The sequence below is a fragment of the Hyperolius riggenbachi genome, chromosome 3 (genome assembly GCF_040937935.1).
Source record: "Hyperolius riggenbachi isolate aHypRig1 chromosome 3, aHypRig1.pri, whole genome shotgun sequence".
Taxonomy (NCBI): Eukaryota; Metazoa; Chordata; class Amphibia; order Anura; family Hyperoliidae; genus Hyperolius; species Hyperolius riggenbachi.
Genome location: NC_090648.1, coordinates 429,230,620 through 429,250,052, shown reverse-complemented (window position 1 = coordinate 429,250,052; position 19,433 = coordinate 429,230,620). Strand labels below are relative to the sequence as shown.

Here is a 19,433-nt window from a genome sequence, read left to right as displayed (position 1 = left end):
TTTATTGGTCCTGTGTTTGTAACAACCACTTCTATAGATGCTTTGAATGATAATAATCATTAACAAGCTGTTCCCCATCCCCTTCTTGCACCTCTGACACTGTGTTGTTTTTGGCAGGTTTTGGTGCGCCACATAAATTGTTATATATAGATAGAGATGGCCCGAATAGTTTGCTGGCCGCGAGAACTTGGCGCTATTCGACCCGCCCCCGTACAACATAATTGGGCTAAACTTTGACTCTTTACATCACAGTCAGCAGGCGTATGGCAGCCAATCAGCCTGCACTCCCTCACGGACCCCCCGCCCCCACACACTGCCTACATCACAGGTACCAGCAGTTTTTGGACCACAGCATCTACAAACAGATACTTCTACCTGTAAGTGCCTTTCTTTCTGTAAATGAATGTTTATCTGACTATGGACCCTTTTTCACCTCTCCTGCTACTGGCTACACAACCCACCCCTCATTAAGGCCCATCCAGCTCAGGGCTTCAGGGCATAGCCCCCTGCATTCTGCTCTGCATTCTGCTCCCACTAAGCACCCCTCCTGCTCCTCTCGCACCCCGTGGTGAGAGTCTTCCCGGGCCAGATGCCTAATTGCGCCCTTTCTCATCAGGGGGCTCTCATACCTCTTCCCCTGCATTGAACTTTCATCTACACCCCAAATGCAATACCAGATGGCTACGGTTACCTGCAACCCCCTGCAGCCACTCACATGCACCACTAGCCAGGCAAAGTGGGGTTTCACGTGCCACGACCTGCGGAGGCTAAAGTCCCCTCCGGGACAGCTCACCATCACCCACTCCCGAGAGGAACTCCTGAAATGGAAGGTCTTTGCTGCCAGAGACACAGAGACAGCTGCGCCCCTGTGGGACAAGGTCTGTGCCCACCTCAACCACCTCACCAGTACCACCAAGCGGGCTCCAGACAAAAGCCGCTACAGAAGCTGCAGGTCAGGTACACTTGTGAGACTCAAAAGGAGAGGTCTGCGCACTCCCCTCCCTGCCATTCTACTAGCAAATGTCCGATCCCTCCCAAACAAGCTGGACGAACTGCTTATTCTGCTCGGCAGCAAACATGCGCTCGCAGGGTGCACACCTATCCTCTGCTTCACAGAGACCTGGCTGAAGGACAACATATCGGACAACTCTGTGCTCCTACCGGGATACAACCTTATCCGAGCGGACCGCGATCTGTCCCTATCCGGAAAAAGCAAAGGGGGTGGCATCGGCCTCTACATCAACACCGCTTGGTGCTCCAACACCACCACCCTGTTCAAGTGCTGCACTCCAGACATCGAGCTCCTCATCTTAAACTGCAGGCCTATGTACTCCCCCAGAGAGTTCTCCTCCTTTGTCCTCGTCGCGGTATACATCCCACCGAATGCTGACACCGCAGCTGCCCTCCGCAAGCTATGTGACTCCATCACACGGTGGGAGACATCCCTCCCGGACTCCCTCTTCATCATCCTGGGGGACTTCAACAAAGCCAACCTCCGCCAGGAGCTGCCCCGCTACAGACAGCACATAACGTGCCCCACCAGGCAGGAGAACACCCTGGATCACTGTTACACTGTGCTTAAGGACGCATACAAGGCTACCCCTTGGGCTGCCCTCGGCAACTCTGACCACTGCCTCATCCACCTGCTTCCCACCTACAGAAGGCAGCTTGCGGCCTCGAAACCAACCCTGAGGACTGTAAAGAAATGGTCAGAGGAGGCGAAGCAGCAACTTCAGGCCTGTTTCGAATGTACCGACTGGTCAGCCCTGGAGTCACCTTGTCTGGAGGAATGGGCCAGTAATGTTACATCCTACATCAGCTTCTGCGAGGAGACGTGCATCCCGACGAAGACCTTTAAAGTCTTCCCCAACAGTAAGCCGTGGTTCAACGGCAAGCTACACTGGCTCAGGAAACTCAAGGCGGTATCTCACAAATCCGGCACCCCCAAAGAGTTCAGAGAGGCCAGGAATGCCCTTAACCGTGAACTCAAGACAGCGAGGAGGAACTACTCGGACAAGCTGCGTCTGAGCCTCCAGTCTAACAATCCATGCGATGTCTGGAGAGGCTTAAGGGCAGCCACAAACCTAAAACCTCCCCCTCAGCATGCACCACCTAGCACAGACCTTGTCGAGGAACTCAATGAGTTCTATTGCAGATTTGAGAAGGAACCCTCCACACTCGGAACACTAGCAACCCCACCAGAGGGACCACCAGCCTCAGCTCCGGTACCAGTCCTGGAAGCTGACGTCCTGAAACACCTCCGGCGGCTCAACCCCAGGAAGGCCTCGGGCCCGGACGGCGTATCATCAATGTGCCTGAGAACCTGCGCAACCGAGCTCGCTCCTGTCCTCACCTCTCTTTTCAGCAAATCACTAACGAAGGGTAAAGTACCTGCCTGTTTTAAAAAATCCACGATCATCCCGGTCCCCAAGAAGCCGGGGATCTCTGATCTCAACAACTACAAGCCCGTAGCCCTCACTTCCACCATCATGAAGATCCTGGAAAGACTGGTCCTCTCTCACCTTAAGCAATTCACTGACCCCCTCCTGGATCCACTTCAATTTGCATACAGGGCAAACAGGTCCATCGAGGACGCCATTAACATTGTTCTGTCATACATCACAGAACACCTCGATGGTCCCGACACCTATGCCAGGATCCTCCTCCTTGATTTCAGCTCGGCCTTCAATACAATCTGCCCAAACGTCCTATACGACAATCTGGTACAACTTGGCCTCGACCTCACTCTGTGCTCCTGGATCAAGGACTTCCTCACAAACAGGAGGCAACTAGTGAAGCTTGGCAGCTGCTCCTCACAGGAAAGAATCACAAACACAGGTGCCCCCCAAGGGTGTGTACTGTCCCCAATCCTTTTTTCCCTTTACACAAACAGGTGCACATCAACTGACAACTCTGTCAAGGTCATAAAATTCGCAGATGACACCACCATCCTTGGCCTCATCGGCAGGGACGGTGAACTCGCATACCGGAACGAGATTGAACGCATCTGCAGGTGGTGCAAGGACAACCAGCTGGTACTCAACACAGCAAACACAGTTGAACTGATAGTGGATTTCAGAAGGCGTCCTCCCACACTCGACCCAGTCTCCATTGAAGGCACCAACGTCTCCAGGGAGTCGAGTGCCCGGTTTCTAGGCGCCACCATCACCAAGGACTTAAAGTGGGCTGAGAACACCTCCAAGGTCCAGAAGAAGGCCCAGCAGAGGCTGTTCTTCCTGAGGCAGCTGAGGAAATTTGGGATGCCGCGGGAACTGATGACAACATTCTACACTGCCACCATTGAGTCAATTCTCTGCTCCTCCATAGTCGTCTGGTACACAGGCGCTACTGCGAGCGACAGACTCAAGCTTCAGAGAGTTATCGATACCGCGGAGAGAATCATTGGGTCACCCCTTCCACCTCTTGACCTCTTACACACCTCCAGACTGTGGTCAAGAGCAAATAAAATACGAAATGACCCCTCTCACCCCGGCAGTCGCTACTTTGTCCGCCTGCCTTTGGGTCGCCGCTACAGATCCATCCCCACCAAGACCACCAGACATCTAAATACTTTCTTTCCCCAAGCCATCCGCTTGCTGAACTCGAGCCACCACCCTCGTAAAGCACGGTAGACTTGCATCATACCATGTTGTAACCTTGTAGTAAATGCTTGTTAGGATGTAATTCCTCTGCCGCCTAAAACTAGATTGTATCTATCGCATTGTCTTTTGATCTGTCTGTACTTTCTTCTGATCTGTGTGTATAACAAATTTCCAGGCCGTGTGTTCCACAAAAAATTCCGGGTGCGATGTTTGTCGCACTCGGCGAATAAACTGATTCTGATTCTGATTCTGATTCTGTAAAAACTCCGGGGTTTTTTTAGTGTGTGCGACACTCCACAGCCCACAAGCACCCACCATTGTGCCCAGTGCCCACAACAAGCACAATAGTGCTCCAGGGCCTGTGTTATTATCGCTGTATTGTGTTTGAACTACTGTTGCAGCATTCTCAGTGACTGTGTGTGCACAAACAGCACACTGACACTGGCACAGAGCCTCACAATTGTGCCCACTTACTCTGATATCGAATTGTGTGCCATATAAAAGCACCTTTTCTCCACAGCTGCTGCAGGGCCTGTGTTATTATCACTAAATTGTGTGTGAAGTATTGCTGCATATTCTCGGTGTTATAGTGCACAGCACACTGGCACAAAGCCACACAATCATGCCCACTTACTCTGATATCAAATTGTGTGCCATATAAACAGGGGCGCTTCTAGCCTTTTTGTCACTCCAGGCAAGAAATACTGTGGTGCCCTCCCCCCTCCCCCCAAAAAACAAACAAAAAAAAAACCACACACACACACAATACAAAATTAAAACAAACAAAAAATCACACACATTATAGAACACTCCACACATGATACAAGCCATCAGAGAAGGATAACTATGAAATGGGGCCCTGGGCAAGATAACACTTTTTGCCCTCCACTGTCACCTGGCTTATTTAGTTAGATTTGGTGGGGGCTTGCATCCACCAGGCCCCTAGACTCTCTCCAGATCCTAGGCAGCTGCCTAGGTCTGCCTTGTGGATGATCCAGCATTGTATGCCATACAGCACATGTTGCCCCTATGCACCTCAAATAAAAACAGCACCCACACTACAAGTTCCAATGTCAGTCACATTGCAGGATCAAATTATCAAGCAAGACATTCTTCATTTCAGAATAATTTTTCACACTCATTGAGATATGCAAATATGTTACCACCTGTTAGGGTAGAACTGGAATGGATATATCATGACATTAAAGAGCTGACATAATGACTTGAGATGGTTTAATAATTTGATTGATAACCCATTCTGGAGATAAGCACAGTGGCCTCAATTCTCGGAGCATTATCAAACGTTTATCAAACACTTTACCAAACGTTTGATAATTTACCTCATTAGTAAAATCTCTTTTTAAATTCACTATGTGTTTGTAGTGTAAGTGAAACAAGAATAGAGAAGTAGAATGGAGGGAGGAAGGGTAGAAGAGGGTCAGAATTGATGACATGGATGAGCAGATATCTATGAGCGGAATAGAGGCATAGTGATTAGTGGATAGCACTATTGTATTTTAGTGCTGAGTCCTAGGTTTGAACATTGGCCAGGGCAAAATCTGCATGGAGTTTCTGTCTTCAGACACTTCATAATCTCCTACATTCTGAAAACATACTAATAAGTCAACTGGTTTACCCCAACACAATCCTTTATTGAAAATATTAGACTATAACTGTAGTAAGGATTAGATTGTGAGCTCCACTAAGGACAGTCAGTGACATAACAATGTACTCTGTAATGTGCTGCAGAAGAAGTCAGTGCTATATAAATACATAATAATAATATGGTAGGACATTATACTATGACTATGGTAGGATTAGATTGTGAGCTCCTCTCAGGACAGTCATTGACATGGCTATGTACTCTGCAAAGTGCTGCAGAAGGTGTTAGTGCTATATAAATACATAATAATAATACTATAATTGGACATTAAACTATGACTATGGTAGGGATTAAATTGTGAGCTCCAGTGAGAACAGTCAGGGACATGACTATGTACTCTGTAAAGTGCTGAAGATGTCAGTGCTACATAAATACATAATAATAGTTCCAAATGCTACTGGCTCCCCTGAAGTGTGCTCAGAATAGTGTACATAGTTGTGCACATTGTTCCCCAAGTAGCAGGGTTGGTCAGAAAGACAGTGGGAGAGGGAGAATGAGCAGAGGGTGAGAGCGAGCAGAGAAAGTTAAGCTACATACTCACCACTGTGACCACAACGATCCAGGAAGATGGATCCAGCGAGGTGTCCCTCATGACAAGCGTCCAGCGATTCATCTTCCTGCCAGCGGGTATGCGTGAAGTCACGTAACATTACATGACGGGTGTGAACAAGAAGTCAAGGTTTACGAGTGTCGTCAGGGGTCTTAAAGATCTGATCCTCAGTGACGGTCATTTATCACCATGCAACGCTAAGCGATGTTTACATGATCGTACACCTGCACCCATGTCGCGACGTCGCGTAAATTGACCACTCATCGCTCAAAAAAAATTGATGGACATCGGTAAAATTGTTGGAAAAATCGTGAGGTGGGTACATAGCATCAGAGAGAGGACAAACAGACAGCATTAATGGAAATACATTATTATGCCAGCCTCAATTATAAGTTGTGATGGATGTAAGTGCACACATTACTTACATGTCCATTATCATTGTTTGAGCTTTAGATGCTGCCCTCCTATTCACTCACTCACAATGAAAGACAAAACCTGCAACCCCCACTGTGCCTATTTCACATTTCAAACACTGTCTTTGTGAATTCAGGGAGAAGTGCAGCATGTGTGTCCTGGAGAGGGGAGAGGATGAGGATCCTACTGCACCATAGCTTGCCATGGCAATCTAGACATGCCAGATATTCTAGCAGAGCACAGGGCTGTCTGCAAAATGTACTGTTTGTCTCACTCTGCAGACTCCGCAGCATTTGGGGGTAGGGCGCAGTACACTGAATAGTGAAGCACCGTCTCACATCTTTCTATGAATCCTTATCAGATCCTTTCATTAGTAACTTGTGAGAGCAGAAAACGTTTTCTCTACATAACATACCCTTAGTTGTCAGTCACTCAGGCTTGGGGTGGAGGGGCAGATAAACCAGGCACCTTCTTCTTAGGGAGTGTCTGTAAATCAGAACTCTGAATGATTCTTTATCAGAGACTTAGAGAAGGCTATTTGTAAAGAGAGCAGAAAGCTTTTTCTCTCCAGTCCCTTACAATGGTCTTTCAGGACAGTATTTTTTTTCCTCCTTCGACTAACAGTAATTTATTGCGCCTTTGCCCATCAAAGCGCTCTAAGCCACTGCCTGTGTGGTCTGTAGGTTAAGGCGCCTCTGACCTGAGGAAGCAGGTACAGCCCACGAAAAGCCAGTGAAATGCACTGCCATACCCTATTTTTGTGGAAATTTTTTTTTGGAATTTCTGCAAAATCGCATTGGCTATTGTTCTCCAGGAGAGGCAAGCTAATCACTATCTCTCCTTCTTAAATTGTACCTGAGGCGACATGTGACATGATGAGCTAAACAGCAGGGTTGCTCGAATGTACCCAAATTCGATTCGAGTACATTCGAATCCGGGTCTGGGTCAAATCCGGATTCGGCCGTGATCACGACCATAGAATTCGATTCGAATTTGAGCCGTGATCACTAATTGAATTTGTGATCACGAATTCGAATGGCCTTAAAGCATCTTGTTTTTTTTAAAGGGAAACCACATATATTTGGAGGTGTAATTAAAAAAAAACAAAAACTTTTTTTCTGTATTTGTTTGTTTATTCTTCTTCACTGTCTTCACCTTCTTCTTTTTCTTTTCTCCATCTTTTTCTTCACCATCTTCTTTTTCACCATCTTCTTTCTCACCAACCATCATCTTCATCATCTTCTTCTTCACTGGCACCTGGTTCTTCTTCTTCACCCGGTTCCTCTTCTTCTTCTTCTTCTGGTTCATCCTCCCTTGGTTTTTCATCTTCTTCTTCACCTGGTTCTTCTTCACCAGGTTCTTCTTCTTCTTCCTCATCATCTGGTTCTTTTTCTTCTTTACCTGGTTCTTCTTCTTTATCACCTGGTTCTTCTTCTTCACCTGGTTCTTCTTCTTCTTCTTCACTTGGTTCTTCTTCCTATCCTGGTTCTTCTTCTTCTTCACCTGGTTCTTCTTCTTCTTCACCATCTTCTTCTTAAATTATTTTTGCTCATATTCTTCCTCTTGAACCCAACTTAATGGTTTTTCCCTTACAGAATTGTTTTTACAATTTTTTCTTAAACAGCATAGCTAAATTTGTGGCGTAATAGCTAGTGGCGCATGGCAGCAGCACATAATTCTGTTGACCCTGGCGGTGGGAACACAGACAGCAGGAGGTTAAATGCAGCAGAAGGAGGAGGAGGAGTGACGTTTGGCAGCAGGCAATGTAACAGGCCATGGCACCTAGCGTTGGTACCACGGCTGTAATAAACACCAACAGCAGGAGGTTCCAGACAGCAGTCGTGAAGCTCACATTGTGTCCAATACACACTTGGGACAGCACAGTTTTCAACCCAGACAGCTCAGAATTTTTTTGACAACAAAATGTAGCTATTGTAGTGGCGTAATAGCTAGTGGCGCATGGCAGCAGTGCATAATTCTGTGGACACACAAATTGTGTCCAATACACATCTGGGACAGCACAGTTTTCAACCCAGACACCTAAAAAAAAATTTTTTTACAACAAAAAAAAGCTATTGTAGTGGCGTAATAGCTAGTGGCGCATGGCAGCAGCGCATAATTCTGTGGACCCTGGCGGTGGGAACAGCAGGAGGTTAAATGCAGCAGCAGAAGGAGGAGGAGGAGGAGTGACGTGTGGCAGCAGGCCATGTAACAGGCCATGGCACCTAGCGTTGGTACCATGGCTGTAATATACACCAACAGCAGGAGGTTCTGGACAGCAGTCATGAAGCCCACATTGTGTCCAATACACAACTGGGACAGCACAGTTTTCAACCCAGACACCTCAGAATTTTTTTTTTTACAACAAAAGAAAGCTATTGTAGTGGCGTAATAGGTACATAGGTAACACAACTACTACTAACTATAATACCTAGTAGTAGTGTAGTCTACAGTAGTCGATAACTAACTAGTGTGACAGACAGTGACAATAAAAGTCTGTCACACATGGACGCAATCAATAGGGTCAGGCAGATGACAACTCTGCGGTCAGTGGCTGGCAGCGGACCAGTTACAGACCTGCTGGTGCTGGCAGTGGCTGCAGCAATGGCGCTGCCTCTTCTGGTGGTGCCTCGCCCTCTACCTTTGCCAGTCATTGTGCAATAATATAGAAATACAATAAGAAAAACAATATATATATATATATATATATATAGAGAGAGAGAGAGAGAGAGAGAGAGAGAGAGAGAGAGAGAGAGAGAGAGAGAGAGCGGTAAAGGCTGTAAACTTTAATAAAGAGTCTGGGTTGGTGGTGAGTGACAATTTTTTTTTTAAATAGTAGTAGTAGTAGTACTGCTACTAGTAGTGTAGTCTACAGTAGTCGATAACTAACTAGTGTGACAGACAGTGACAATAAAAGTCTGTCACACACGGACGCAATCAATAGGGTCAGGCAGATGACAGTCACAGATCACAACAGATGCTGGCCTGTAAAGTAATTATTACACAGTAGTAAAACTGCGGCACTAAATAAACTCACAGACTAGCAGTACAAATTAAGTAAACTAGTACGTAGGTAACACAACTACTACTAACTATAATACCTAGTAGTAGTGTAGTCTACAGTAGTCGATAACTAACTAGTGTGACAATGACAATAAAAGTCTGTCACACACGGACGCAATCAATAGGGTCAGGCAGATGACAGTCACAGATCACAACAGATGCTGGCCTGTAAAGTAACTAACACAGTACTGAAGCTGTGGCACTAAATAAACTCACAGACTAACAGTACAAATTAACTAAACTAGTAGTACACAACAACTAACTATAATCCCTAACCTACCTAAGCTAGTAGGCTAAGGCTACCTAGGCTAGCAGGCCCTAGCCTGCACACAGACCTAACACTAGCCTAGCACAGTATACAGTACACTACACTAGCTGACTGAACTATAACAATCAAATCACTATCTATCTATAAATCAATACAATCAATGTGTTTAGGAGGTGTAAATTAGCAAAAACGCTGTTTAACAGTAGGAAAGCACTTGCTCTGATGAACAGCAGCACTGGAGATGCTCTCAGTACACAGACAGAGTCACAAGCAAGGACGCGTTCCTTAAGATGGCCGCCGCCTTATATAGAGGAGGGGAGGGCCAGGCTCCCATCCTCTGATTGGTTGCTAAAACCTCGGCTGGGAGCCTTCTGATTGGCCCAATGACGTCATCCCCTAGATACCGCAATCCGGATTCGTGATCACGGGTTAACACCCGTAACCACTGCCGAATTTGAGCGTGACTATCCGGATACATTCGAATTCGGGATCGGTATCGATCTTCGAATTCGAGTCTGGATTCATGAAAAACTACCCATGATCACGGGTAAATTCGGATTCGAGATCACTGGCGAGCAACCCTGCTAAACAGGTGTATGCAAGGAAAAAACATATTATTATTATTTATCTCATCAGTTTATTTTCACCTAGGGATCACTTTAACCACTTCAGGACCGGCCGCCTAACCCCCCTTAAGGACCAGGGCAATTTGCATGGAGGGGGGGGGGGGCGCATTTGGGGGTGGTCGGGCGGCCGGATCCCGTCTGTGGCTGGCTGGGCATGGTGTCCCCCATGGAGGCAGGTGTCCCCCCTGTAGCTGGCAGCCATCACTCACCTTCCAGGCTCCAGCGATGAGCCGCAGTAGCCACCTCTTCTCCAGTCGGCATCTCAGCTCCAAATGACGCTCAGGTCCGGGTCGCGGCTTGAAGACGTCATCAAGCCGTGACCCGGCGCTGACGTCAGATGGAGCAGAGATGCCGGACAGAGCAGAGGGGGTGCCGATCGCCGCTGGAACGGCACGGAGGTGAGTGGATCCTCTTCTTTTCCCCCCTAACGCTGCAGCTGTCGAAGTGATCACTATGATCCGACGGCGATCGTAGTGATCACGTGATCAGCAGCCATATGTGATAGCTGCTGATCACTCGGGGGAGATGCCGGCTGTCATATGACAGCTTAATCTCCCCTCTCCGGTGCGCACGATCACGTCGGGACGGTTTGTTAGCGCGGACGTTGAATCAATGTCCGGTCAGAACGGTAGCACCACCTGCTGGACGTTGATTCAACGTCCGTGGTCCCCAAAAGGTTAAACTGATTTGTAACTGTTGTATATATTTTGCACACCTCCACCTTCTACACCTCTGTTAGAGGTGAGTTGTTTTAGCTTGTTCCTTCCTACAAACAAGGAGCGTGACCGGTGAGGATCCTCCCAAAGCCAAGCAGTGGCTGGAATTCCTCCACAAGCCTTATCAGTGGCATGACTACATAGAGACTACAGAGAGAGCGGATTGTCAGATGTTTTTGTATAGTGCTCCTTTAACCAGTTCTGGTGGCTGTGCAGCTCTGACAGGATGTAGATTCCAACTTCTCACCGCCGCGCACTCACGCCATCCGCACCACTGTTCCGTCACTGCACCCGCTCCCTCTGCTGTCTCAGCTACATTGGCTCCTGACCCCGTGATTACTGTGAGCCAATCACAGTAATCACAGGCCACTAGTGGACCTGAACTCTTGCTCAGGACAGAAGGAAGACTTAGAGAAATGCACCCTGTATGTATTTAGAGAGTTTAGCCTGTCTAATTACCCATCATCTGTGACTGATCACAACTGCACTTTGACCTCTCAGCTGTGCCGGCTCAGGAATCTCATCTACCATGGTAGAGCTGCTAATTTGTATACACAGCATGTTAACCCTATGTCTGTTTCCATGAAAGCAGGAAGTAGTCTTTATTGCAGGATTTGTATCAGCTGTAACAAAGAAATGTTTTTCTGTAAAGGTTATTATGCTGTTGCTTATCTTTTAGAGCAGAGAGGATATAGTGTTCAGGTCAGCTTTAAGGGGCCAGAACAATCCTCCCCCGAAAAGGTTAATAGTGGAAGTAGTACTTCAATACTACAAGAAACAAACAAACAAACAAAAGACTCAGAAATGAAGCAATATATTTTTTTTATTTGCTGTTTACACCCATATAACAGGAAAATCCCACTAAAACCCACAATCTATTATAAGAAAGTCAGAGTAGAAACATCAGTGATAGTAAGAGAACAATAACAGGAGTATAATGGAGACAGACAGCACAGAACAAGCACAAGGCCTGATGTTATTTGGGGATAATTGGTGATTAATATGTAAATTGATAAGAAAATCCTAATCCTTTCACACCATAAACCTCAGAGGGTAAAGCAGTCAGGGCTGGATAGTAACATATTGCAGAAGGATCTTGTCAAATCCGCAAGATGGTCGATGAATTAGTGGTAGACCTGAGCTTTGGTAAGTGTGAACTAAAAAGTTGCATGTCCCAATTCTGTGGTGTGTCTGCCAATCCCATTCATTGTACCTTTCCAGCAGTCAGTTTTTCCTTCATTGTACTGTGAATAAATTAAAACAATGTGTTAGACATTCATTTATTTGTTCTATAAGATATATTTTCAAGGAGATCAGGAAATGCCACACTGGAAAAAGCACACAAATTCCAGCTCTGCCCTGGTTACTTTGTTTACACACTTATGGTGGCCATACATGGTACAATTTTTTCATCCAATCTTACCATTTCTATGTAATATAGGGGAACTGCCTAAATTATCCTTTCAGTATATTCACTTAATTTACCCTTATACTACATAGAAATAGTAAGATTGGATGAAAAAATTGTACCATGTATGGCCACCACTAGCTAGACTAATGGAGTGAAAGCTGGCTCTGCCACACTTTCTGCTGGAAACACTTAGGTATGGCTGTGTTTTATACCACACTAAAGACAAAGTAAGAAAGCTGAAATAATGATTGCCTTTATACCTTGTAATGTGTAAAACTGACAGGACTGATTTTTTTTTCCTGTTAACATATGTGGGGTGTTATTTTAAAGTGAATTGAGATCATTATAAAGGTCCGTACACATGCCGGACTGGAGGCAACGACAGGTCCGTCGTCACCTCCCGCTGGGAAACAGCCGTATCAGTCTGCAGACAGACTGTACACACGCCGGACTGTCGCTGGAACGCCCACCCAGCGGGAGGTGACGACGGACCCGTCGTTGCCTCCAGTCCGGCGTGTGTACGGACCTTAACTCACAGGGCAGCTCAATAGCAAATTAAAAATGCATGCTAAAAAAGTGGTTTATTATTCTTCTACTTCCTCCTTCCTCTTGTCCATCCACTGGTTGCAAGCAACCGAAGATGGAAGGCAGATAAGAACCCACTGATTTAACCACAAGCTTAGATCAAACAAACCCATTAAGCATTTGGGAGGGCAATGAGTCTTCCCTACTATGCTTCAATTAGATAACATTAGTCACACCTGATGAATTTTACACCTATCCTGGATAATGGCAGTGAAAATGGAACAGATGGGGTTATCTCCTCAAATATGACAGCCCTTTCAGTTATTTGGATCTTGTAGCTGCTAATAACCCTTTAAAGGGAACCTGAACTAAGAAGGATATAGATTTTTCCTTTTAAAATAATACCAGTTACCTGAATCGCCTGCTGATCCTGTGTCTCTAATACTTTTAGCCACAGCCCCTGAACAAGCATGCAGATCAGGTGCTCTGACTGAAGTCAGACTGGATTAGCTGCATGCTTGTTTCAGGGTGTGATTCAGGCACGATTGCAGCCACAGAGATCAGCTGGACTGCCAGGCAACTGGTATTGTTTAACAGGAAACATCCATATCACTCTCAGTTAAGGTTCCCTTTAAAGGGGCACTATGGCGAAAAATTGTAAAATTTAAAATATGTGCAAACATATACAAATAAGAAGTACGTTTCTTCCAGAGTAAAATAAGCCATAAGTTACTTTTCTCCTATGTTGCTGTCACTTACAGTAGGTAGTAGAAATCTGACAGAAGCGACAGGTTTTGTACTAGTCCATCTCTTCATGGGGGATTCTCATGGATTTATTTATTTTCAAAAGCACTTAGTGAATGGCAGTTGCTCTGTCCAACTGGCAAAAAAACTGTATAGCGAGCAGGGAAGCTGGCCAGCATCATTGTTTAACCACTTTACCTCCCTTGCTACGCTTATCTACTCCCCACAAAACTTTACTTGAAGCTCAGGGGAGTAGATAGGCGTACTTGTGGTAAACAGTGTGCTGTATGCCCAATAAGCTATCTGATTATGTATATAGGGTATCATTTTAACCGTGACAAGTGAGAGAATAGATTTTGTGTTGTTTGACAACTGAGGGCTAAGTCATGTGATTTTTTTTACCGGAAAACTGAATGAAAAGCAATAAAACTGTTATTTTCATGTACTCTATACCCCTAAATAAATACTTGTAAAAAAACAAAAACAAAAGTGACAGCATTGAAAAGAGAATACACAGTTACCCTAGGGACTTAGCTTTTAATATGTATGCCATGAGAGTGTATTACTGTTAATCATGAAGATAAGGGCTTTTAATTACTGATAGAGTACAATGAGAAAGCAAAAAACACAAACCAGAAACTAATATATTATCACCATACATTGTACTAGGAACATTATTTAAATGTTGAGATAACCAGGACAAATTAGCAAATACAATGTGTGGGTTTTACCTATGGTAACATTGTTTATTTGAAAACTATAGTGCATGGAAATGGAGAAATAGTGTATTTTTTCTTTTTTTTTTCTAATTTTTCCCTTTAAAATGCACAGATAATAGCATAATTACTAAAAGCAAATATCACCCTCACAAAGCATAATTTGTGGCAAAAAAACAAGATATAGATCATTTACATCTGATGAGTAGCAATAAAGTTATTGGTGAATGAATGGGAGGAGCGCTGAAATGTGAAAATTGCTCTGGTTTTTAAGCAAAAAACCCTGTGGTGCTGAAGTGGTTAAATCTTTTTTTTAGGAATATCTTTATAAAGAATATAAGCCTTGATGAGAATCACCATGAAGAGATGGACTAGTCCAAAACCTGTCACTTTTGTCAGATTTCTAACTACTGTTAATGTCAGCAACATAGGAGAAAAGTAATTTATGGCTCATTTTACTCTGGAAAAAATATACTTCGTATTTGTTTATGTTTGCACATATTTTAAATGTTAACATTTTTGCCATAGTGCCCCTTTAAATGATTAGTCTGGTGAGTGTCCTGTTTGAAATGGGGAACTGTCAGGGCTAGTTCACATTGGGCGCTTTGGTAGCGTTTTGCTGATCGCCGGTGATCAGCAAAAAGCTGTTTTTTCACTGTACAGGAAAGCGATTTAGGAGTGATTGCATTTTGTGATTCTTTAACATTGAAATTCAATGGTATAGAACATCCAAAATCGCTCCAAAAAAAAAAGGTTCATGCACCATCAGCAAATCGCTAAACACTGATGATCGCTAAAGTGTGAACACTACCATTGACTTGCATTAGCAGCAGCATTGTGCTGATCGCCAGTGATCACTCAGCAAATCGCTGAAAAATCGCTCAGTGAGAACTAGCCCTCAATTCAAATTTAATTGAAAACAAAAGAGAAGAGAAATGTAAAATCAAATCAGTACTTGCAGCCACAATGTAGGTCCTATGTCCTGAAAAGCAGTCGCTCATGATGCCTGGACAGAGGACCTACATCTGAGAAGAAAGCCGCTGATCGCTTGTAGATGGGCGTGCCTGCTGCCACACTAATCAGTGCAAGGAACCATGTGGTCCATGAACCCGATCGGCTCTGCAGTGACCCGCAATAATCACTGTTACATCTTGCCTGATGCAAATTTTTCACCTTGCTTCATGAGATCTCATTTTAATAATAATGAGTTGTAGAATAAATTTTGATGTGTCTTATACCTTGGATCCCTGTCACATAAAAATGAGGTAGGGACAAACTTAATCCATCATGAAAAAAAAATTTTATTTTCAAAATGATGATGCTGTCCAGACTCTTCTGGGGCTATGCAAACGAAGTATGGTGCTAAAATATTTTGTGGAGAAAAATATGGCCTGTACAAAGCTAATGATTAGGGCTGCTCAAATCCGATCCGGGAGACATCCAGATAGTTGTTATCCTAATATGTCCCCGTAAACCTGGGCGGGGGGGGGGGGTTCAATCTTACCTGTCTGACGTCTTCTTCGTCCGTCCCTCGGCGCCTCCCACAATGCGCTCCACGCGCGTCACGTGATTACAAACACTTCCTCCTTCAACCCGGAAGGAGGAAGTGTTTGTAATCATGTGACCGCCACTTGGACTTTATCGTGGGAGGCGCTGAGGGACGGACGAAGAAGACGTCAGACAGGTAAGATTGACCCCCCCGCCCACCCGCACAGGTTTACTGGGAGATATATCCGGACAGAAACTATCCGGATGTCTCCCGGATCGGATTTGAGCAGCCCTGTTAGTGATCTGTTAGATGCCCATCTAGCTGTCAAATGAGAGATATGTGGTATTATTTTAACCATGATACGTTGTAGAATAGATTTTATGTTTTTTTTAGGTTTGAGGCCTGTGTCTTGTGAATTCCTTTTAGTGACAAACTGAATAAAAAGCAATACAATTTTTGTTTTCATATATTCTGTAGCAAAATAAAAAGTTTGTGAAAAGAAAAACAGGACTTGCTACACCGAGAAAACGAAACATGAAACAGAAAAAATACAGCTTTATTTCTAAATAATATATTATCCCTATTATTATCCCTATACATTACACTAGGGACATACTTGAAATGTTGGAATGACCAGGACAAGTGGGCAAAAAAATGTGCAGATTTTATCTATGGTAGCATTGTTTACTTTCAAACTATAGTGGATGGAATTGGAGAAATAGTGAATTTTTTAAAAATTTTTTACCTTTATGATGCATAGAAAATAAAATTACAAAAAAAAAAAAAATCACCCCCTAAAAAAACGTAATTTGTCCTGAAACAAAAAACCAAGCTATATATCATTTAGGTGTTATAAGTAATGATAAAGTTATTGGTGAATGAAAGGGAGGAGTGCTGACATGTGAAAATCTCTTTGTCCATAAAATGACAACAACCCTGAGGGCTGAAGTGGTTAAAGGGATGTGTTTATTATACTTTGAGTTATGATGTGTAATATTAAACAATTGTTTTTTTAATGTTTTATTGGGACAAATGAGTGCTGCATATTATTGTGGAGCGCCACTTGCAGGAGGGGCTAATGTGGCTTTTTAGCTAGAAAAGCTTGTCTGCTACTCCAGCAAGTCTCAAAGCCCATAAACCTACACTGTAACTATAATTCTGGCCCGCCTTTGTAAGGTCATGATGTGTTTGTGTTTCATATTAAAAACAGTAGGATTTCCAAATGATCTCCTTGGGCAGGTAACATTTTCAAACTGCTGTCCCCTCCTATATATATTTTGTGTTTCTTAGCAATAGATTGATTTACAACCTGTAATAATTATCAGTAAGGCCTAGTGCACACCAGAGCGGTTCAGCTGCGGTTTGCGATCCGCTTGCGGGTGCGGATCTGCTAGGGTAATGTATTTCAATGGGCTGGTGCACACCAAAGCGGGAGGCGTTTTGCAGAAACGCATACTCCCGGGCTGCTGCAGATTTTGGATTGTGGATGCGTTTCTGCCTCAATGTTAAGTATAGGAAAAACGCAAACCGCTCTGAAAAACGGCACTTCAGAGCGGTTTGCCAGGCGTTTTTTGTTACAGTAGCTGTTCAGTAACAGCTTTACTGTAACAATACATGAAATCTACTACACCAAAAACGCTTCCCAAAACCGCAAAATGCTAGCTAAAACGCTGCAGAAAAAGAAAAAGCGTTTTCAAAATCTGCTAGCATTTTGCGGATCTGCTAGTGTTTTTTGGTGTGCACCAGGCCAAAGGGTTATGTTACAATCCAGCTGCACTGTGACTGCAGAGAAACTGTAATGATTCCTCACCCTAGGTGGCCATACACCATACAATTAAAACATCCAATTTTTTACAAATTCGATAATTTTGATTGGTTGTCCCAAAAAATCGAGAGCTTTTCTTTGTTTTCGATCAATAAATCTGATCAATTTTTTTTGGGGGGAGATTGGACATGTTGGAAACTTAAAACCAACTTTATCAAGAATTGTATGGTGTGAGATGGATTGTCAATTACTTGATGGTACAGTACCAATCATTTTTTTCTGAGCTTTCAATTATTTTATTCATGATTGGGGAAAAATTGAAGATAGATGTGTGGTACACTGGTCAGATTTTTTAATTGTTACAATCAGCCAGAAAAATCGATTGCTATTCTAGAATTGAACAGATATTTTTTAAAAATTGTATCGTGTGTGGCCAACTTTAAGCTCTGTTCCCACTAGAGCGGAGAACTGACATTTTTTGTCTGTTCTCCGATCATTGCAAATCAGACAGTGAATGGCTCCTATGTTATACATAAGAGTCGTTCACACTTCTCACTCTGCAACAGATTCACAGGATCCGTTGCAGTAAGCAGACTGCACTTCTCTGCAGTCTGAGATAATCTCAGAGAGGTGTCTGCTTCTGCCCTGGGCTACGCAAATCACTGCTTGGTCCCTGTAAGTAGGGAAGAAGCATGGGCATCCCCACGGAGCTGCAAAAGACCAATGGGAATCCTCAGCAAAAGTGAGAATTCTCATTGGTTCATGGTGAACTAATGGAAATGTTCCCTTTTGCTAGAGACAATTGGCCTAATGCAGCCTATGGAGAGCCCCATGCTTCTACTGGCCTCCAGGCTGTTTTTAGAGCGGGACTGAGCAGCGGCGACCAATGGCAGGACAGGTGAGCGGTGATCCTATCGGACGGTGGTCGGACGCAGAGCGGATGCAAAATGGATGGAGCGCATCCGCTTAGCATGTCGATTTTGCATCCGTGCAAGTGACAACACAGCCTGACAAGGAAAGAAAAGAAAGATAGAATATAACAAAGTTCTAAGTAGGTGTAACGATTGTGGAACTTTCTCCGTGATCAGCGCACACCGCGTGCGCTGATACGGCGGAAATCCTCCACAAGCGTATAAGTGCAGGCACCCAGCAAAAGGTGCTACGCACCCGTAGAGGGAAATTCCTGTCGGCAGATGGCGCTGGGGAGTGCAGAGGAACCAATCCTCTGTACCTCCACAAATGCCAGACAGGAATTGTATGAAGCGCAGAACGCAATCGCAAGAGAAGCGATTGCGAATGAGAACGAGCAAAGGGACAGGTTGTATGTGTGTGCGCCAATCTAGTCACCACCCCGCGACCGCGCACACACAACAGCAGATACGAAACAGAAACGCAACCGCAAGAAAGGCGATTGCCAGAAGTGACACAAGGCAGATCAGAACAGAATACGAGGATAGCAAAGGCACAGCAAATCATACAATGAGGAGATGTGGAAAATAACAAACGCTAGCTAACCGCGAACACCGCACTCATTCGCAACAGTGCACGCGGTTATGCGCGGTCTCCACGTGATAAGCACAATAGAGACAAGCACGCCTAACTAACCATCGACAGACAAACATGAAACAGAGGACGCGAGCGCTTGCTCAACGGTTACCTCACCGAGCCTCCAGCAAGCGCTCGTAGCAGACAAGACAGACACACGAAAACAGGAACAGGCGGGAGATAGGATCCACAGCACTAGCGAAAGTGACTAGCGCGATCCAGAGAGGCAGAACAGAAGGATCCACAGCACTAACGCGAAGCGAGTGCGATCCAGGGACAGAGTAACAGAACAGAAGGATCCACAGCACTAGCGCAGGATGCTAGTGCGATCCAGAG

General features: G+C 44.6%; 1 protein-coding gene across 1 annotated transcript in view; it reads right to left on the bottom strand.

Moving 5' to 3' along the window:
* Positions 1-11,812: 11,812 nt before the first annotated feature.
* The window catches only part of LOC137560773 (embryonic protein UVS.2-like), a 66,622-nt gene continuing 59,001 nt past the window's right edge, over positions 11,813-19,433 (bottom strand). The window contains exon 12 of the mRNA XM_068271916.1: positions 11,813-12,146. Within this exon, the coding sequence (XP_068128017.1) occupies positions 12,139-12,146 (8 nt within the window). The 3' untranslated portion in view covers positions 11,813-12,138. The remainder of the gene's footprint in view (positions 12,147-19,433) is intronic.